At 53.7% G+C, this 20,871-nt stretch overlaps 1 protein-coding gene across 1 annotated transcript in view; it reads right to left on the bottom strand.

Annotated features, from left to right (window-relative positions):
- ABCC3 (ATP binding cassette subfamily C member 3) overlaps positions 1-18,950 on the bottom strand; it is a 57,626-nt gene extending 38,676 nt beyond the window's left edge. Inside the window, 6 exon segments of the mRNA XM_003131575.6 lie at positions 584-645; positions 851-976; positions 3,238-3,375; positions 3,595-3,720; positions 4,344-4,520; positions 18,794-18,950. Coding sequence (XP_003131623.4) covers positions 584-645; positions 851-976; positions 3,238-3,375; positions 3,595-3,720; positions 4,344-4,520; positions 18,794-18,838 — 674 coding nt within the window. The 5' untranslated portion in view covers positions 18,839-18,950.

Genomic DNA, 20,871 nt, shown 5'->3' with positions numbered 1-20,871 from the left:
TGGGGACCAGGGGCTCCAGAGAGGAGGGTATCCCTAGGGAGCTGTGGCCAAGGGAAGGGTCTCCTTTATTCCCACAGTGAGCAGGATGGAGGGCACTTCCTCTCACCTTAGTTCCTACTTTTTTGGCCCCTTCGCTCTCCTTCCCAGATGCCCCACTGACCCCTGGGCCTTCAGGATGGTAGCTGGGGCCCTGGGCAGTGCCAAGTGCCACTGGATGGAGCCCCAGCCCCAGGAGCCTCCTCAGTGCAGTGCAGTTAATGAGCTGTCCCCCCGGGTCACAGACACAATTCTCCTGCTCTAGCTGCTCTAGCAGATGCCAAGGAAATGACAGCTGCAAGCTTATTGCTGACCTAAGAGCTAGGAATTAGTCGTGGTCTCCCTCGAGGACCCAGAGCCTGTCCCCACAGCCTGCCAGACGCAGGTCTGGTCTGTGGCCTGGGATTAGAACTGGGCCATGCCCGCAGGGGTTCACAGCTCCCCAGGCCCCTGAACTTCTGGACGGCTCCCCTTCCTCCCTCTCATCCCCCAACCATCCACCCCTCCCCCGTCCCCCAGGCCCAGGCTCGAGGAAGAGCCAACTCACTTTGTAAACCACCAGAAAGTTAGGCGGGAGAGGAAGCCAGCTCCGGCCTCTGGGCAGGGGTTCTAGAAGGTGCACGAACGGGACAGGGGACATTAAGGCAGAGCAGAGGGAGGGCACCTCATCCCTTCCCGCTCCAAGTCCCCGTCTGCACACTGTGCCGACGACATGAAGATGGAAGGGACTGGAAGGGATGGGGACCGCTGGTGAGGGCGGGGCTGAGCGTGGGCTGTGGAACCACCCCCGCCCCCCACCTCCATTCAAACTCACCGGGTCGACATTCTTGGGGGAGAAAAACGGTGGCTTCTCCCTGAAGCAGGAGAGGATGAGGGAGGAGAGCACCAGGGCAAAATAGATGTAGAAGGTGGAGAAGCGGAAGGGGTCTGAGATCCTGCCCTGGGGGAGGGAGGAAAGGGGAGCAGAATCAGGGCTTGGGGAGCCCCAGGCCCGCAGTCCCTGCTCCGAGGAGTCCTTTGGGGCATCCGGCCCCTCTGGGGAGGAGTCAGCACCTGAGGGGCCCCTGGGTCTCCTGCCCAGAGGGTTCTGAGAGAGGGGAAGGGTGGTAAGGGGGCCCCTGTCCTGTGGGGCTTGCCCTGCTCCAGGCATTGTGCCAAGCACCTCACCCACATCACCTGTTCTAACATTCCCCGTCAGGTAGGAAAACTACCTTTCTTCCTTCCTTCCTTTTTTTTTTTTTTTGTCTTTTTCGGGGCTACACCCACAGCATATGGAGGTTCCCAGGCGAGGGGTCTCATCAGAGCTGTCGCCACCAGTCTACACCACAGCCACAGCAACGCAGGATCTGAGCCGCGTCTGTAACCTACACCGAGGCTCATGGCAACGCCGGATCTTAACCTACTGAGCGAGGCCAGGGATTGAACCTGCAACCGCAACGTTCCCAGTCGGATTCGTTAACCACTGGGCCATGACGGGAACTCCACCTTCCTGTTTCTTAATGGCTCCATCCACAGCATGTGGAAGTTCTCTGGCGAGGGATTTAATCGGAGCCACAGCTTCAGCAAACACCAGATCCTTTCACCCACTGCAATGAACCGGGGATCAAACCCCAGCCTCTGAAGTGATCCAAGCCATTGCAGGAGCAGCTGCAGTCAGATTCTTTTTTTTTTTTTTTTTTTTTTCCCTTTTTGTCTTTCTAGGGCTTCAGTGGGGGGAGGGGAAGGGTGAGGAGGAGGCATATGAATGTATGAATGTTTCCAGGCTAGGGGTCTAATTGGAGCCTCAGCTGCCAGCCTATACCACAGCCACAACTCCGGATCCGAGCCAAGTCTGCAACCTACACCACAGCTCACAGCAACACTGGATCCTTAACCCACTGAGTGAGGCCAGGGACTGAATCTGCAACCTCATGGTTCCTAGTTGGATTCGTTTCCGCTGTGCCACAATGGGAACTCCCTGCAGTCACATTCTTAACCTACTGCAACACAGCAGGAACTCCTAGGAAATCTTTTTTTTTTTTTCCCAGGGCTGCTCCCAAGGCATCTGGAGGTTCCTAGGCTAGAGGTTAAATTGGAGCTGTAGCTGCTGGCCTTCACCACAGTCACGGCCATAGCAATGCCAGCTCTGAGCCGCACCTGTGACCTATACCACAGCTCATGACAACACTGGATCTTTAACCCATTGAGTTAGACCAGGGACTGAACCTGCATCTTCATGGATACTAGTCAGGTTCATTACTGCAGGGCCACGATGGGAACTCCTCCTAGGAAATCTTTTTTTTTTTTTTTTTTTTTTATGTCTTTTTGCTATTTCTTGGGCCGCTCCCTCGGCATATGGAGGTTCCCAGGCTAGGGGTCCAATTGGAGCTGTAGTCTCCGGCCTACGCCAGAGCCACAGCAACGCGGGATCCGAGCCGCGTCTGAGACCTACACCACAGCTCACGGCAACGCCGATCGTTGACCCACTCAGCAAGCGCAGGGACCGAACCCGCAACCTCATGGTTCCTAGTCGGATTCGTTAACCACTGCGCCATGACGGGAACTCCTTTTTTTTTTTTTTTTTTTTTTTTTTTTTTTTGTCTCTAGGAAATCTTGATGCCCAGTTTGCAGTTGAGAAATGAGGCTCCAAATGGCTAAAGGTTTCACCCAAGATCACAGAAATATTAAGTGGATTGTCTCCAGCCTGAGCCTGCGCGTGCTTATGAATACACTTGCCTGCCTCCTCTTGAGACAGAGAAATGGGAAAACACTAGACTGACGGCCAGCGTTCCTACCGCCACCTCATCACCCCCTGCCCACCATTGCAAATGAAGAGGAAGGCCAGGAACTGAGGGAGGTGGGGGAAAAGGGGAGAACAGACTAACGGGATTCCAGGGAAGCCAGAACTGTTCGGGTCTGCACACTCGCACTCGTTGCACAGACCCTGCACTTGGTGGCGGTGACAGCGTTCCCACGAGCATCCGACAATGGCTGCATCTTGCAGCATCTCCCGGGTTACACGGCTCCTCACGCTGTTCCCCCGTCTGCTTCCCAGCAGAGATGCAACAAGTAGGGGATGACACACAAAGGACTGAATGGCAAAGGAGGTCCTGGGAGCCAGAGAAGGGGGGCGAGGAGGAGCCTGGGCCCCAGGAGTGACTCGAGTCCTGGGGTCAATCCCTAGACAGCGCTGGACCTGGCTGTTTCCTCGCCGGCACTCACCTGGGCCACAGCTGAAAGGATCTTGGAACGGAAGGGGATGATTCCGCAGATCACGCACAGGAACCAGAAGATGATGAGGATTCCCGAGGACCGCACCCCCCGTAGCCGCTCGTACTGGATCAGCAGGGTGGCCAGCAGCTGTGCAGGGAGGGCAGAGAGGCTGGTCTGGAGCACGCATATCTGGACCTGCCCCTGTTTCTCCCCATCCCACAAGGCCAGAGATTTTGGGGGTTACCCCCAGCCTCCTCCCACCCCTAAGGAGCCCAGCCTTCTCCCCAGAGCCCATGGTTCCCCCATCCCCATCCCACAACCCTTTGGAGATCCTCCCCCACCCAGATTCCCCGGTCCCACACCAACCATGGTGACCCCCACCACCAAGGGGGTGACAAAGAAGATGGGGGCAGGGGCCCAGCCGTGCAGCAGGCCATGGAAGGAGTAGAAGAGATCAGCCCAGGAGACGCACCACAGCAGGACGCCCAAGGCCTGTGGACGGGGCACATGTTGGAGTCTCTATCCCCTAAGATGGGGATGTGCCCCCCTGGGGAGGGACTTTTGCTCCTGAAACCACTAGGCCTGCCCAGGCTTGTCCCCAGGAGCCAGGCTGGGTGCTGGCTGGAAACTTCGCCAGGGTAGGGGGAGCATTGCTGGAGAACCTGATGAAACTTCCCCAGGCAGAGACTATTTCACAGGGCTGGCAGGCTGCCATGGCCCCGATCACATGGCGGGTGAGGCTGGGAAACTCAGTCCAGCCACTGGGGGGGGGGCGGGGGGGAGTGACTCATTGAAAGGAGAACCTCCGGAGTTCCCTTTGTGGCTCAGCAGTAACAAACCCAACTGGTATCCATGAGGACGCAGGTTCGATCCCTGGCCTCACTCAGTGGGTTAAGGATCCAGCATTGCCGTGAGCTGTGGTGTAGGTTGCAGACGCAGCTCGGATCTGGCGTTGCTGTGGCTGTGGTGGAGGCTGGCAGCTGTAACTATGATTCGACCCCTAGCCCAGGAATTTCCATATGCCTCAGGTACGGCACTAAAAAGAAAAAAAAAAAAAAAAATAGAAGGCCCTCCATGTCCTGGTCCCACCCACAGAAGAGCCCTGAGCCCCTGACCGTTTTGAGCCTGGAGAGGTGGGAGAGGACGATGTAGCCTTGCTGGTGGCGCCGAAGGTAGAAGAGGTAGCAGGGCAGGGCGGCCCACAGGTACACGCAGGGGGCCCAGGCCAGCAGGGAGTTCTGGAAGCAGGGAGTCAAATCCGGGTTGTCTGTGTGCAAGGACAGGTTGGAGTCCTGAGGACAGAGGAGACAATTCAGTGGCAGCTTCCTGAAGAACTGGGCTCATGATCCCGGGAGGCGGCTGGGCCAGAGAGCAGCTCCAGGCTCCCTGGGGGGTCGGAATGTGTGACCACGAGAGGCGAAGTGTGCAAACCAGCAGGTGTGGTTCTGAGTGTGAGCGTTCCCAGGAGGCCGCGGGTGCCCCGTTTCCTCGCATTTTCTCTGTCTCTCTAATTGAGGTATAATTTGAGTACAATAAGCTGCACCCATTTAAAGTACATAGTCCAATGAGTATCGGTTGTCCACACCTGTAAAACTGCTGCCAAAAAAAAGATATGGAGGATTCCATCATTTCACGAGTTCCTTTGTGCCCCTCTGCAGCCCATCCTTCCCCGGCACCACTGATGTCATTTCTGTCATTCCAGATTTCCACTCTTTTTTCCTAAATTAATTATACGTATTTATTCGGCCTCTCCATGCAGAGGCGGGATGTGGGATCTCAGTTCCTGGACGAGGGGATCGAACCTGGGCCCGCAGCCGTGAAAGAACTCTGTCCTACCCACTAGAACACGAGAGAACTCCCTAATTTTTAAAAAAAATTATTATTATTATTATTTGCTTTTTAGGGCCGCATTCGAAGCACATGGAGATTCCCAGGCTAGGGGTCAACTCAGAGCTACAGCTGCCGGCCTACGCCACAGCCACAGCAACACAGGATCCGAGCTACGTCTGCAACCTACACCACAGCTCACAGCCACGCCGGATCCTTAACCCACTGGGCGAGGCCAGGGATGGAACCCACAACCTCGTGGTTCCTAGTTGGAGTCATTTCTGCTGTGCCACAAAGAGAACTCCTGTAATTTTTTATTTTATCAAAGCATATATGCACATGGTTGAAGAGCTCACTTTCTTTCTAAGCCCCTCCCAGGGAAGGGATAGGGAGTTCTCTGAGCTTTTGTTGCCTCTCCTTTAAAATGGAGACGGAGGAGTTCCCGTCGTGGTGCAGTGGTTAATGAATCCAACTAGGAACCATGAGGTTGCAGGTTCGATCCCTGGCCTTGCTCAGTGGGTTAAGGATCCGACGTTGCCATGAGCTGTGGTGTAGGTTGCAGACGCGGCTCAGATCCCAAGTTGCTGTGGCTCTGGTGTAGGCTGGCAGCTACAGTTCTGATTGGACCCCTAGCCTGAGAGTCTCTATATGCCGTGGGAGCAGCCCTAGAAAAGGCAAAAAGACAAAAAAATAAAATAAAATACAATAAAAATAAAATGGAGATGGATAGGAGTTCCTATTGTGGCTCATTGGTAATGAGCCCAACTACTATCCATGAGGATTCGGGTTTGATCCCTGGCCTCGCTCAGTGGGTTAAGGATCCAGCATTGCCATGAGCTGTGGTGTAGGTCGCAGATGTAGCTTGGATCTGGCGTTGCTGTGGCTGTGGTGTAAGCCAGCAGCTATAGCGCCAATTCCACCCCTAGCCTGGGAACTTCCATATGCCATGGGTGCAGTCCTTAAAAAAAAAAGACCAAAAAAAATAACATAAAATGGAGGCGGAGTTCCCGTTGTGGCTCAGTGGTTAAGAACGTGACATAATGCCTCTGAGGATGCAAGTTCGATCCCTGGTCTCACCCAGTGGGTTAAGGATCCAGTGTTGGCGCAAGGTTCAGCATAGGTCAGAGGTTCAGCTTGGATCTGGCATGGCTGTGGCTGTAGTTGCTGCGGCTGTGGTGTAGGCCGGCAGCTGCAGCTCGAACTTGACTCCTAGCCTGGGAACTTCCATATGCCAGGGGTGGGGCTCTAAAAAGACAAAAAAACCAAACCAACCAAACAAACAAAACTTGCTTAAGTAAATTTTTTGTTGAATAAAAGAATAAATAAAGTAATAATTTAGGAGTTCCCGTCGTGGCGCAGTGGTTAACGAATCCGACTAGGAACCATGAGGTTGTGGGTTCGGTCCCTGCGCTTGCTCAGTGGGTTAATGATCTGGTGTTGCCGGGAGCTGTGGTATAGGTTGCAGACGCGGCTCGGATCCCGCATTGCTGTGGCTCTGGTGTAGGCCGGTGGCTACAGCTCCGACTCAACCCCTAGCCTGGGAACCTCCATATGCCGCGGGAGCGGCCCAAGAAATAGCAAAAAGACAACAATAATAATAATAATAATAATTTAGACCCGCCCTCTAAACCTTCGGTGGCTTCCTACTGCCTAGAAGACAAAATCCAAGCATGGCATTCAAATCCTACAGCTGGCCTTGCATTACCTTTCTGTCATCTATCTAAACTATTAAAGTATCTATTGCCTGATTTCTTTTTTTAAAAAATCTTTCATGGAGTGGTCTGCACACCCTGCCTCCTCTTCCTCGGCCTACGCCTACCCTCACACTTTAATGCCGTCCAGGTCAGCCCTCTGCCTCCAATGTGCCTGCCCATGGCCAAAAGATTCCCGAAATACAGCGTTGCCTGCCTTGTCTCCTGCCCGCAAACCTGCAGCGGCTCCTGCTGCTCCTACGGCCAAGGCCAAGTGTACCATCTCCCTCCCACTGCGCCCTTCCCCTACTGCCAAAACTCATTTCACCCTAAATCTGATGTGAAAGTCTCACTCCTAGGTCTTTGCTCAGCCTGGTCCCTTGTTCATCTTCTTGTCAAAAAAATCCCAATAACTCCAAGGAAGTGTGGGGGGCCTGGCTCAGGACCCACCTCTCCCTTCCCGTTTGGAAGTCAACACCTAATACGAGAGCCACCTTCCAGAGCATCAGTCTTCCACTTGATGACGCCCTGGGCAGGGCCTGCTGTGAGCTGGGAAGAAGGCGAGGCACACCTGGGCAAGCCCTGTCCCTGCCCCCGGCAGCATGAAGTCCGGGTACATGCTGTGTTGGGGCGTTTCACTCAAATCCTGGGGGTAGAGGCTGTGCCACGCACATCTGTATTTTAGAACCCTGTATCCAGGAGTTGCTCAAGAATGTCAGCTAAGGACATGCAAACTCTTGCTAAGCACCTGGCACGCCAACCCAGGTTGGGTACTGGGTCAAGGATCACAGAGTGGGGTGATACCATAGGCCTATTCGGGCTCTCCAGGGGGAGGGGAGGCAGATGCCCTAGCCCGCATTGTTTTCTTCTTTAAAACATGTCTGGAGTTCCCTGGTGGCTCAGCGGGTTAAGGACCTGGCCTTGTCACTGCTGTGGCTCGGGTTACTGCTATGGCATGGGTTTAATCTCTGGCCTGGGTACTTCTTTTTTTTTTTTGTCTTTTGTCTTTTTTTGTTGTTGTTGTTGTTGTTGTTGTTGCTATTTCTTGGGCCGCTCCTGCGGCATATGGAGGTTCCCAGGCTAGGGGTCCAATTGGAGCTGTAGTCTCCGGCCTACGCCAGAGCCACAGCAACGCGGGATCCTAGCCGTGTCTGCAACCTACACCACAGCTCATGGCAACGCCGGATCATTAACCCACTGAGCAAGGCCAAGGATCGAACCCGCAACCTCATGGTTCCTAGTCGGATTCGTTAACCACTGCGCCACGACGGGAACTCCTGGCCTGGGTACTTTGGCATGCCAGAGGCCTGGCCAAAAAAATTTTTTTTCTTATCCAAGCCTCATGTACTTACAGAAAGGGCACACAGCTTAAGTGTACACCTCCGTGAATTGTCACACGCTGACCACGCCTGTGTGACTAGAACCCAAATCAAGACACAGGACATCGCTGGCCCCCAAAGTGCATCTTGCGCCCCCACCAAGCCACTCCTCATCCCAGGGGAACACTGTCCTAACTTCTAACAACAAGCGGTTTTACTTGTGTGGGATCTTCCTGTAAAGGAAATCACACAGCCTGGACCTTTCACATCTGGCTTTTTCACTTAACACTGCATCTGGGGTGTCACCCTTGGTATTGAATGTGAGTGGCGGTTTCCCCTCTGAACTTCTGCTTGTGGTCCATTGTGTGAACAAACACAGGTACTTATCCATTCCACTGGCAAGGTTGGTTAACTCCACTGGTTGCTTTAAGCTTTGCAACCTCATGGTTCCTAGTCGGATTCGTTAACCACTGCGCCACGACGGGAACTCCCTAAAGGCCACTTAAGTTTCAGTAGTATGTTATTACAGCACTGGTCATTATCTGTTATTTTTTCAGAACAATTTCCAAAAGAAGAGAAGAGGAACAGTTTGAGGCACGGTTTGCAAAAGAAAAACCAGGCTCCATCTGTTCGGGCAACAAGTCCAAGGACACCTGGCTGTCAGGAGCTGGGAGGGCCACCAGGCCTCGTTAACTCCAACCTGGGGTTTCTCCGACCCTGCGCTCTTGGACCTGCACATGTGACCACGTCTTCTCTCTTATAGCAACTGCGCCTTCAGAATAGACGTTGGCCCCTAATCTTACTCATCTCCTCTCTGCCCCACACCCTCTAACTCCCAGCACACAGCCAGGCATGAGGAGCAGTGCAGATATGGTCTAGGCATATCTGCCAGACAAGGGAGCGTATGTGCTGGGGGACGGGAGCCTGAGTTCAAAGGCACAACACGGAATCTGCACTTGCACTGGCGTGGCTCTTGGAGGCAGCCAGGGAGTGGCCACGAGGAGAACCAAACCCTTATGCAGGGGACTCGAGGTGGGCTGCCACTTCGGAGCCGTGGAACTAAGGGTGACTGTCTTCATCTCTCTGAACCCCCATTTCCGCACGTGAGTCGTAGGAGTAATAACAGCAAGCCAGCCAGCTCGCCGCAGAAGCAGGATGAACAGCAAAGCACCTTGGCTCAAACAAGGCAACACTAGGAGTTCCAGTCATAGCTCAGTGGAAACGAATCTGACTAGCATCCATGAGGACATGGGTTCGATCCCTGGTCTTATCCAATGGGTTAAGGATCCGGTGTTACCATGAGCTGTGGCGTAGGTGGCAGATGTAGCTCAGATCTGGTGTTGCTGTGGCTGTGGCGTAGGCCGGTGGCTACAGCTCCAATTAGACCCCTAGCCTGGGAACCTCCATATGCTGTGGGGGCCGCCCTAAAAAACCAAAAAAGACAAAAACACAAGGCAACCCTCAAAGCAGGTGACCCAGCAGAGGCTGCTGGGACCTTGTTTGGGTTTCACAAACAACTTGCACTGTGGCAACAATCAAGAGATCTTGGGGAGGTGAGGACCAGAGACAGCTTTGACCCACAGGGAGATCCGGCCTGGGCTCCTTTCCTTCCGATATGCGTATCTCAGCTGGGCAGAGTTCCACCCAGAAGTCACGGGTACCCATCCAAGCCTGTGTTCCTAGACTGTTTATCTCAGCCTACTTTCTAGGACACTGATGGGACATGTCGTACACAACATGTCCAGAACGGAACTCCTGCCCAGTCCCTCTCCCAAGCCTGCCCACTGGACGGCTGGCAGCTCTTTCCTTCTCGAAGGCCAGAATCCTTGCCATCATCTTTGACTCTTTCTCTCACACCCCACACCCAACCTTTCAGCAAATCCTGTTCACTCTACTTTGAGATTATGAGGCTGAACTATAGGTAAGTGCTATATTTGACTGTTTTTATCTATAAAAAGGCATCTTTGTCTGGATGTCCCTGATAGACCCAGAATCTGATGGCTTCTCTTTTACCTGGACTGTGGCTACTGCCCCCCCTCTGGTCTCTCTGCTTGTACTCTGGCCACTTGCCAAGCTGTCTTTTCCAGCCCAGCAGCCAGGGGCAAGTCTGGGAGAAACCTAAGTCATGCTGATCCCATGTCACTCCTCTGGTTAAAACCTGCCAAGGGCTCCCCATTTCACACAGAATAAAAGCCCAAGACCTGGGCATCTATCCAGAGAAAACTCGCAAAGACACATGTACTCCAATGGTCATTTCAGCACTATTTTCAATAGCCAAAACATGGAAACAACCTAAATGTCCATCGACAGAGTGGATCAAGAAGATGTGGTACATATACACAATGGACTATTACTCAGCCATTAAAAGGAACGAAATACCGGCATTTTTAGCAACATGGATAGACCTAGGAATTATTATGCTAAGTGAAGTCAGCCATGCAATGAGACACCAGCATCAAATGCTTTCACGGACATGTGGAACCTGAAAAAAGGACAGACTGAACTTCTTTGAAGAACAGATACTGACTCACAGACATTGAAAAACCTATGGTCTCCGGAGGAGACAGTTTCGGGGGTGGGGGGATGTGCTTGGGCTGTGGGATGGAAATCCTGTGAAATCAGATTGTTATGATCATTATACAACTACAGACGTGATAAATTCATTTGAGTAACCAAAAAAAAAAAAAAGCCCAAATCTCCAAGGGGCCCTCAGGACCCTCCTTATCTGCTTCCCTGTCTCTCTGACCTCAGGTCCCCCACTCCCTCCTCTTGCTCCACTTGCCTCCTGGCCTCTGTGTGGTCCCCATATATCAGATCTGCACCTGCCTCAAGGCAGTGGTGCTGTGCCCCACGCCCTCCTCACCTGCAAACTTGTGCTCGGCTCACTTTTTCTTGCTTTCTTTCTTTCTTTTGGGGGCCATCCCCAAGATATATGTAAGTTCCCAGGCTAGGGATCAAATCAGAGCTACAGCTGCTGGCCTACACCACAGCCACAGCAATGCCAGATCTGAGCCTCGTCTGCAACCTACACCACAGCGCACGGCAACGCCAGATCCTTAACCCAATGAGCACAGCCAGGGATCGAACCCACGTCCTCATGGATCCTGGTCAGGTTCATTAACCACTGAGCCATGATGGGAGCTCCCCCGGTTTGTTAGCTCTGCCGACCAGTGTATTTCCCACTGCCTAGAACAGGGCCTGGCAGAGCGAAGGCCCTCCCGTGCATTTGTAGAACAGAAAAAAGAAAGAATATGAACAAATAAATGAAAAGTACCCACGAAAGCCCACTTCTGCGGCCATGTGCCCAGCAGCTCAATATGAGTTCCCCTGGGCACCAAGGCACCAGAGGGGATCTCAGACGTAGACCAAGCTAAGCATCAAGGACAGGGTTGGTGAAGGTCATTTCCTGGACCCCCTGGCAGTCTTCAATTCCACAAGGGCAGGATGGGTGACTCCTTCTCAAACCACCAGCCCCCAGTTCCCATTCTGAAGAGTACCACCTGGGAGCTGGGCCCACCCCCCCCCACTGTCACCCACAAAGTTTCCACAGCAGCAGCAACAACGTTAACCACACAATTAAACAGTTCAATGGGGAGAGACGGTCTGGCACCCAGACGCCACCAAGGGGGCCCCTTCATGGGCACCAAGGCCAAAATCTCGGCAGACCCCAGCAGGGGGCAGGGGGGAATAAGGATCCCAGAGCCCTTGGCCCCAGTTCTGTCAGGGACTTCCCAGGTCCCAGGGGCCCCAGGCTTGCTGATAGCCTCTGTCATGAGAAGATTAATGACTTCCTTAACCCTGCAGGGATCAACTGACGAATTCATTTATCTCAGCAGAAATGGAGGTGCAGAAACGGCAAAGGGCCCGCTCACACTGCTGACCCACTGTGGCTGAGACGGCAGCCTTCAGAAGGGCCTGGGGGTGGGAGCCCGAAACGAGGGCTCACAGCCTGGCCGGCCCATCATCCGCTTCCAAAAGGGGTCTTGGGCCAGCCAGCCACAGCTTTGGTTATTTGAGCACCACGGTGTTCCAAGATTATCATTGAATGCTCGCAACAGTGGAGACCCATGGCCGGAAAGTGACCAACCCCAGGGCACAGTGGCCGAAGCTGGGACTCAAACCCTGGCCATGCCACTTCTGAGTCCCAGACTCGGTTCTACGGCACTTCCTCTACACCTTGTAGGGCTCCAACAGGACAACCCACCTTGAGGACAGAACCCCCAAAACGTTAAAAATCTCCTTTCAGGGAGTTCCCATCGTGGCTCAGTGGTTAACGAATCCGACTAGGAACCATGAGGTTGCGGGTTTGATCCCTGGCCTCGCTCAGTGGGTTAAGGATCCGGCGTTTCTGTGAGCTGTGGTGTAGGCTGTAGACACAGCTCAGATCCTGAGTGCTGTGGCTCTGGAGCAGACCGGCAGCTACAGCTCTGATTAGACCCCTAGCCTGGGAACCCCCATATGCCACAGGAGCAGCCCCAGAAAAAGCAAAAAGACCAAAAAAAAAAAAAAAATCTCCTTTCAGCCCTGCAGCCTACTCTGAAATCACCTCCTTGCTATGGTTGATGTCACAGAGCTGATGGGGGAAGGGGCTGCTGTGACAGGGTAACAGACTAGCTGGCATTCTGGGAGCCACTGGACTAGAAACCTGAATATCCAGTTAGAAGGAGAAATCCAATCCAAGGATTAGCCCCTGTTAGCCCCCCTCACTCTCCCAGCCCAGCACCCCCTCCTGAAGGAGGAGCCGCTGCAGGTGGGGGAGGGGAAGCACATCCAAGCTCACCCCCCCTCAGGAATCCTGTTCCACCTGTTGCCCTGGGACACCCACACCAGGAAGGGGTGGACACAACCCCAGGTACTCTGATTCTGCCTCCCGCTAGGAACCCCGACCCAGGCTCCAGGCTCCAAGACCATTTCCGGGTCAGGGGACCAGAAGGCGGGCTTGGCAAAGTTCCCTCCCAAATGCCACTTCCTTGACTCATTTCCTTCCCTAAGTCTCCGGCCCTCCAGACCGGGTCCAGGGCAGTGGGGGAGCAGCGCAGCTGAGGAGAAGTCAGCCTGGGGTCATAAGGAAACAAATCTTTCTAAGAGAAGCCAGGGGCTCGGAGGCTCAAAGTGGTCTAGCTTTAGCTGCGCCAGATGGGATGGAGAAAAGGAATTCAGGGGGCAAAGCCCTGGCAGGGAGGACTGTGTTCCTGGTGGGGTGGGGGGAGGGGGGACTGGTGTTCAGCAGACTGAGAGGGTATCTGCCACCTACCCACCTGCCTAATGGCAGAGGCCCCACCTCTACCAGTTTCCCCAGAGACTTGGGGGTCACCATCTTTATTTGAGAGTCAAAGTACACTGAAATCAGAGCCTCACTTGTTCCTCATGTGATGGTGGCCACCAATTCAGGCTGCGCAGTGACCTGGTGGCAGGGCGCGACGGAGGAGACCCTGATACCCAGGAGCCCTAAAGTCCCTAGGGCCTTAGTCATAGCTTCACCCCGAGTCCAAGGCTCAGCCCCTCAGAATCAGCACTGAGCAACTAGACCTGAAGGCGGCCCCAGAGGCGACTTAGGCCCAGCTGGAACACAGAGAGGGTGACTAATTTGCCCAAAGTCACACAGCAAGTGAGTAACAGAATGGCACTAGCTGGAACAGAGCAAGAGACCCAGGGAGTAAACAGACCCAGGTGGGTAAAGAGCCAGGGGACAGTGAAAGTGCTGGTGCCTGGCTAGTGGGTGACCCATAGCGCTCCCCCAAGGGCTGCTACTCGGTAAACGCCATGTCTAAAATAGGGACAGAGGAGTTCCCGTCGTGGCTCAGTGGTTAATATCAAACTAGGAACCATGAGGTTGCTGGTTCGATCCCTGGCCTTGCTCAGTGGGTTAAGGATCCAGCGTTGCCATGAGCTGTGGTGTAGGTTGCAGACGCGGCTCGGATCCCAAGTTGCTGTGGCTCTGGTGTAGGCCGGTGGCTACAGCTCCGATTCGACCCCTAGCCTGGGAACTTCCATATGCCGCATGAGTGGCCCTAGAAAAAGCAAAAAGACAAAAAATAAAATAAAATAAAATACAATAAAAGTGGGGACAGAACCAGCAAAGAGAGGTCTAGAAATCTCAGAGGAAGAGCTGGTGAATCTCCCATTGGCCACACCTTCCCTCTTCCAAGTTGGTCACAGAATTTCAGGGCAGGACCCCATCTCCTTCCCCCTCCAACATCTCCACCAAGCGGCCACTACCCCCTGTGCCTGAACCCGTCAGCAGTGAGGAGCTCACTGTTTCCCAGGCCATCAGTGCCATCTTTGGACAGCTCTCTTGGTCAGGACCTTTGGATTTCTAAGTCCACACCAGCCTCCCAGGAACTCCCTGGAGTCATTAGATCAAAGCTAATTCTGCAAACAGGTCAGGACCTCCTGAGGGCCAACAGTCCCCAGGCTCTTTCTCTGTGCACTCCCTTCACCACCTGGATATGCCCCTGTCTCTGCTGCTCAGAACAGAGTAATCATCCAGGTAGGGGGCAACCTGGGACAGCAAAGGGACACCTCCACCTCCTTTGTTTTTAGCTCTGTGATCTCTGGGCCGTTTAGGCACAGGTCATTCTCTTGGAATTTATTTCCATGAAACTTCTGCGCATGATCAGAGATGTTGGTAATCCCTCCAAAATGGGTAGAGCTAAGAGAGACATCAAAGAAAGGATGGATCACTCACCCAGCGCACAATGTGTGTGAGTGGCAGAGTATGTGTAAATGCATGGTGTGTTTGAGTGCACAGTGTGTGTAAATGCATGGTGTGTGTGAGTGCACGGTGTGTGTGAGTGCGCAGTGTGTGCAAGTGCACGGTGTGTGTGAGTGCATAGTGTGTGAGTGCACAGTGTGTATGAGTGCACAGTGTATCTAAGTGCATGGTGTGTGTAAATGCACAGTGTGTGTGTGTCAGTACATGGTGCGTGTGAGTGCATGGTGTGTGTAAGTGCACAGTGTGTGTAAATGCACAGTGCGTGTGAGTGCACGGTGTGTGTACACATGTCCAGGAGGTCATGGGTTCCCTCGAGGCTCCTACCCACACATTTATCTGGGGCTGAGGTGGATGGATTTAGCCACAACTTCCCCAGCAAACAGGTGAGATGGGAGCTCTTGACCAATGGCCCTGCGCCCCTTTCTTGCAGGTCTTTCCAAATCTAATACCTCCTTCTAACCTCATCTCTCTCTTTATTACTCTTCCCAGGAATATTTTGACTTGTCACCAACAGAGCATTTTAAATTTAAATCGGTTTAATGGAGTTCCCCTTGTGGCTCAGCGGGTTAAGAACCCAACTAGTATCCATGAGAATGCGGGTCCAATCCTGGCCTCGCTCAGTGAGTTAAGGATCCGGCGTTGCTGTGAGCTGTGGTGTAGGTCAAAGATGCGGCTCAGATCCCGCGTTGCTATTGCTGTATGTAGGCCGGAAGCAACAGCTCCAATTCAACCCCTAGCCTGGGAACTTCCATACGCTGCAGGTGCGGCCCTAAGAAGAAAAAAAATTAAATCAATTTAAGTTCACAAATTGATTCACATTCCTGTTTTGTTTTTGTTTTTTTTAACATTCCCTACTTTATTTGACCTCCACAACAGCTTTGTGAGGTGGTTAGGAGGTGGGTGACTTCCCCATTTCAGAGGTAGAAAAACTGAGGCTGTGAGGATAAGCTAGTGAAAAGGCTGGATAGAATGATCAAGTGGCCCCGAGAGGCCCGAACCATGTCCTCCCACCCCTCGCCCCCACCTGTTCACTCCTGGCTTAGGTACTTCCTGGCTGCCCTGCACTACTTCTAACATTGTGGGTCACCCACAGGCTCCTAAGATAAAAGATCCAGGGACAAGTATGCCTGAAAAACACAATGAAAATGAGAAGCAGGAGTTCCCATTGTGGCGCAGTAGTTAACGAATCCAACTAGGAACCATGAGATTGCAGGTTTGATCCCTGGCTTTGCTCAGTGGGTTAAGGATCCGGTGTTGCCATGAGCTGTGGTGTAGGTTGCAGACGCGGCTCGGATCCCGCGCTGCTGTGGCCCTGGTGTAGGCCGGTGGCTACAGCTCCAATTAGACCCCTAGCCTGGGAACCTCCATATGCCGCGAGAACGGCCCAAGAAATGGCAAAAAAAAAAAAAAAAAAAAAAAAAGAAAGAAAGAAAGAAAATGAGAAGCAAACTAGCTCAGCATCCGTGAATAACCCTGAACTTTAGGCCTTTTGGGTAACTGAGCTAGGGCTGAGGTAATAGCAGCAGCCTCTGGGCCTCAGACCCCGTCCCCCCTTTTCTCAGCTCTACAAACCCTCAGAGGATGAGCTAGGAAACTTCCTGCCTTGTCCCGTACCACCCCCAGTCACCAGCTACTTGGGGGTACAGCCTGGAATAGCTTTCAGGAGCTAAGAAGTTAATGTAGAAGATGGAAATTGTTGGAGTTCCCATCGTGGCTCAGTGGTTAACGAATCCGACTAGGAACTATGAGGTTGCGGGTTCGATCCCTGGCCTTGCTCAGTAGGTGAAGGATCCGGTGTTGCCATGAGCTGTGGTGTAGGTCACAGACGTGGTTTGGATCTGGCATTACTGTGGCTGTGGCTGTGGCTACAGCTCCGATTCGACCCCTAGCCTGGGAACCTCCATATGCCACAGGTGCGGCCCTAAAAAAAAAAAAAAAAGAGGAAGAAGATGGAAAGTGCTAAGACACGGGGGTCAGGAAGAGGAGAGGTCAGTGTCCTTGTCATTTGATGCATCCCCTTGAACCTCACATATAGATGACCTGACTCCCATGGACTCCAAGGTTCTCAGAGAAGATACACGTGTCTCAGGAACAAGAAATTCAGGCATGAGAGAGTCCCAGAAGCCCAAAAGTACACAGTCAGGGAATGACAAAGTTGAAACCATATCTCAGAATCCTGATTCCAAGTCGAGCACTCTGTAGCTGATTGTTGCGTGACCTTGACAAGTTCATTTTTTCAGTTTTCCCAGCTCTTTAATGAGGGGCTGGGCCAGCTACCCCAAGCCCCCAAGCTCTGACATTCTTGGATTCCACAGTATCATGGAAGGGTAGAGAAACCCTATCATGGGATCAAGAAAGGAGCCTTGAGTTCCCAGACTTCTGGTCCCTCAAAGCCTGTTTCTGGGCAATCCTAAGTTCTCAAGGTTAACTACACACTCAGGAACAGGGAGTCCTTGAACTTGAGGCATGGTCACATCTGCCCCCTTGATTTACAAGTCTTCTCCCTGGCCACCTCAGACACCCCAACTGTGCCGCAACAGCCAAGTTCAAGTGGCAATGAGAAAAAGTCTACTCATGAGCCAACGGGGCAACCTCTGGACTCTGGAAACAAGTGACCAGGCCAGGCTGGATGACAAATAGGGTTCCTGTGGCAAGAAGGGCAGCAGCAGAGAAGTTGCATCATCTCTGATCAACCATGTAGTGATCTCCATGGCTCTCTTTCTGGGTTACTAAAAGGTTAATTTTACTCTAACCATTTAGTTAAATGGTATTCTATTGCCCGAAATGTCAGACATCCATTTAAGCCCTTCAGTCCAGCCCAAACACAACCTGAGAGCGGGGTGTCTGACTATACGCTCACACTTACATACACACATGCACACACACATCTACACAAGCACTCACTCATGAATAACACTCAGTGGGTGTGCGCGCGGGTGCGCGCACGCGCGCGCGCACACACACACACACACACACACACACACTCACACACGCATGCATGCGACCTCCCCCTCCCCAAGCACATACATACAAATACCTGAAATGGAGAAATGATTTAGGCATTGGGATTCAGAGGCCCTGGATTTGAGAGCAGCCTATGCTGGGCAGCTCCCATAGGACCACTGACAAGCCCCTTGAGTCTGAGCGCATCCGTGAAACAGAGACACACCACTACTTGCCTCCCAGAGCTGCAATGATGATCAAGGGAGCTGCCTGTGAACAGGTTTTGAAAGCTGTAAGGAAGCTCTTGGGCTTTCTACACGGAGAGCACCTGAACTATGCTGAGGGTCTGGAGTCAGCAGCCTGAAAAGCAGCCTGATGTCTTAGAAAAGGGTCCGGCATATGAGCAGAAGGCCCACTTTGGTATCCCAGCCCTGTTTTCCTCTAACTGGCTTTGAGCAAGTCTCCTCCTCTCTCTGGGCCTTTCTCCATCTATAAAAGGGGAGGGTTGGACCAGGAAATCCTGATATCTTGCACCTGTAAGGGCCTGCCTCCAGAGTGAGGTCTGCCTCTCCCTCCTGACGCTGGGGCGGTGAGGATCAGCCAGTCTCTGGTGGCTCTGCCCGGAGCAGGAACCCTTTCCAAGAAGGCAGGAACCCTTGAAGAAGGGGGAAGCCCAGTAGACCCCGCCTCCCAAAGCACCTGGTTGAACAGGTGTGGGGATGGGCATCCAAGCCCTCGTCCAAGGGGCCAGTGCTGAAGGATCAACAGGATCTAGTAACCGGGAAATGCCCCTTCTGCAGCCTGCAGTCAGTCCCAGAGAGGGATGTGAGTGAGGTGGCAAGTGTGGGCACCTTCTGATTCCGAGCTGCCACCCACCGTGCCAGCAGGAAGCCTAGCACCTGGCTTTCCCAGGCTCGCCCATGTGGCTGGGGAAACCCGAAGCAGATTTCCCCGACCACGAGGGAACCGGCACTGGGCGACGCCGCGAGACCCGTTCCCGGCATCGCATCGCCACTCCCCGGGCTAAGGGCTCGCTGGTGCTCCCTCGTGGTCCCGGGACACCTCCTTACCCAGAACTTGGAGCTGAACTCCCCGGAGCCGCAAAGAGCGTCCATGGGGCCGGGGTTCGGCGACGAGGACGGCGAGAATGAAAACGGTGGCCTTCCAACCCGGGACAGACCCAGCAGCTGCCCAGAGCCGCCTCCGCCCGGCGCTCCGCCCCCGGGCCCGCCCTTCCCAGCCCCACCTCCAGGCTCTTTGGGTCGAATTGCGGTAGCACCTCCCTGAAACTGCAGCTCGGTGGGGGCCCTGGACACAAGGACCACCCCTTCCGGGGACCGCTGGGCCTCGCGGGAGAGGTACCCCTCCAGATACGGAGGCAGATCCAGTGGGAGCAGGGTCTGCCCAAGGGGCACACGCGGCTCTCCCAGGGAAGACGTTTGCGGTGGGGAGGGAGGGCCCCCCTCCCAGGAGTCAAGGGACATGCAGAGGGACAGCGCGAGACTCCTTCCTTCCGTGAATAAATGCTTGATAAGCTTACATTCATCTCTGGAGGTCAGTCTCCTCATCTGTGAAATGGGAAGAACTTGTGTGCCCTGACAACCCAGAGGCTATCTCTTCCCCACAGGTTGTCCAGGAAATGACAGACACCAACACACAATGTGTGTGTGTGTGTGTGTGTGTGTGTGTGTGTGTCTGTGTGTGTGTGTGTGTGTGCGCCCGCTTGCCAAAGGAGAGAGGGGTGGGAGGGGATCCCAGCACCATCCAAACAGTGGCTTCCCATGATCCTCTTAAATTGCCGCCTGGCCACATTTCCGTCCCTCCCTGATCTTGAGCCTGCTGCTTCAGCAGCCTCGGTGCTTCCACTTTCACTTCTGCAAAACAAGGATAATCACAGTACCTATATCACAGGGTTACTCTGAGGATGAAACGGGAAAGCTATGCTAAGCGTCAGCATATCTCTGGCACACTTGGTAGGCACCCAACCCAACACGTAGTAGCTTCCTCTGCTTCTGCCTGGTTAGGGTGGCAGAGGGGCAGGTGAGGCCCCAAGAAAAGCCCCACATCAACACACTCCTCCTAAGCCTGAGTCTCCACATTTCCAATCTGTGAAATGGGTTTGGGGTCAATGGCCTCCTTCCCCTGCTTTGGCCCCGGCTTGGCCATGCTGGGATCCCTCCCTCCCTCCATCTCTCACTCTTCCTGTCATCCTCTCTTCCCTAATGGGATCCCAGAAGCCAGTTCACTACCCCTCTTGGGGTTGAGAAGGAATCTTCCATTCCCCCAGCAGCTCTTCCTCCAGCCCATCTCTCCCCTGCCCTTGCCGTCCAACTTTGTCCCTGTCTGTAGGGTCTGCCCAGGTGATCCTTTCCGGGGCACCGATCCCCAAGAGAAGGTGTTTTTTCCTTGGTGGCTCAGCAGCAGGTGTAGGTGGCTGCCAGCAAGATAGCACAGCAGGAGTTGCCATCGTGGCACAGCAGAAATGAATCTGACTAGGAACCATGAGGTTGCGGGTTCGATCCCTGGCCTCGCTTAGTAGGTTGAGGATCTGGCGTTGCCGCAAGCTGTGGTGTAGGTCACAGACACAGCTTGGATCTGGTTGCTGTGGCTGTGGCATAGGCTGGAAGCTGTAGCTTCGATTTGACCCCTAGCCTGGGAACCTCCATATGCTGCAGGTGATGCCCTAAAAAAGAAAAAAAAAAAAAAAAGCACAGCAGCAGCAGCCACCTCTGGGCAGGCAGGAAATCTCTTCTGCCAAGGGCTATCAGAATACAGATCTGAGCCATCATGAGGTCTGGGATGGGAGCCAGGGGGTCAAGGCTCCTCCTCCCCAGGAAGTAGGACTGGGGGCCTTTCCCCCATCCCTGGGCAAGTGCTCTCAGCCCTTTGTCTGCCCCCCTTCCCTCCCCGGCCCCACCTCCCAGCCCCCCTCCGTCTCTGAGGCAGGCTTTACAGAGCTTTCACAGCCTTGTCACAGTGTGCATTGGGTTATATTTAGTTGTGAAGGTTCTGTCTTCCCTGCCAGTCTGAAGGGTCCCCCAGGGCAGGGATCGACTGAGTCCCTTCCAATCCCCCTCCACGCCTCCAGCAGAGCCTTTCCTATACTGTGCGACACACCCCTGGATGTGTCTGGGACTGTTTCTTGAGC

The sequence above is a fragment of the Sus scrofa genome, chromosome 12 (genome assembly GCF_000003025.6).
Source record: "Sus scrofa isolate TJ Tabasco breed Duroc chromosome 12, Sscrofa11.1, whole genome shotgun sequence".
Taxonomy (NCBI): domain Eukaryota; kingdom Metazoa; phylum Chordata; class Mammalia; order Artiodactyla; family Suidae; genus Sus; species Sus scrofa.
Note: the sequence above shows the minus strand (reverse complement) of the source record. Positions and strands in the feature narration are given on the sequence as shown.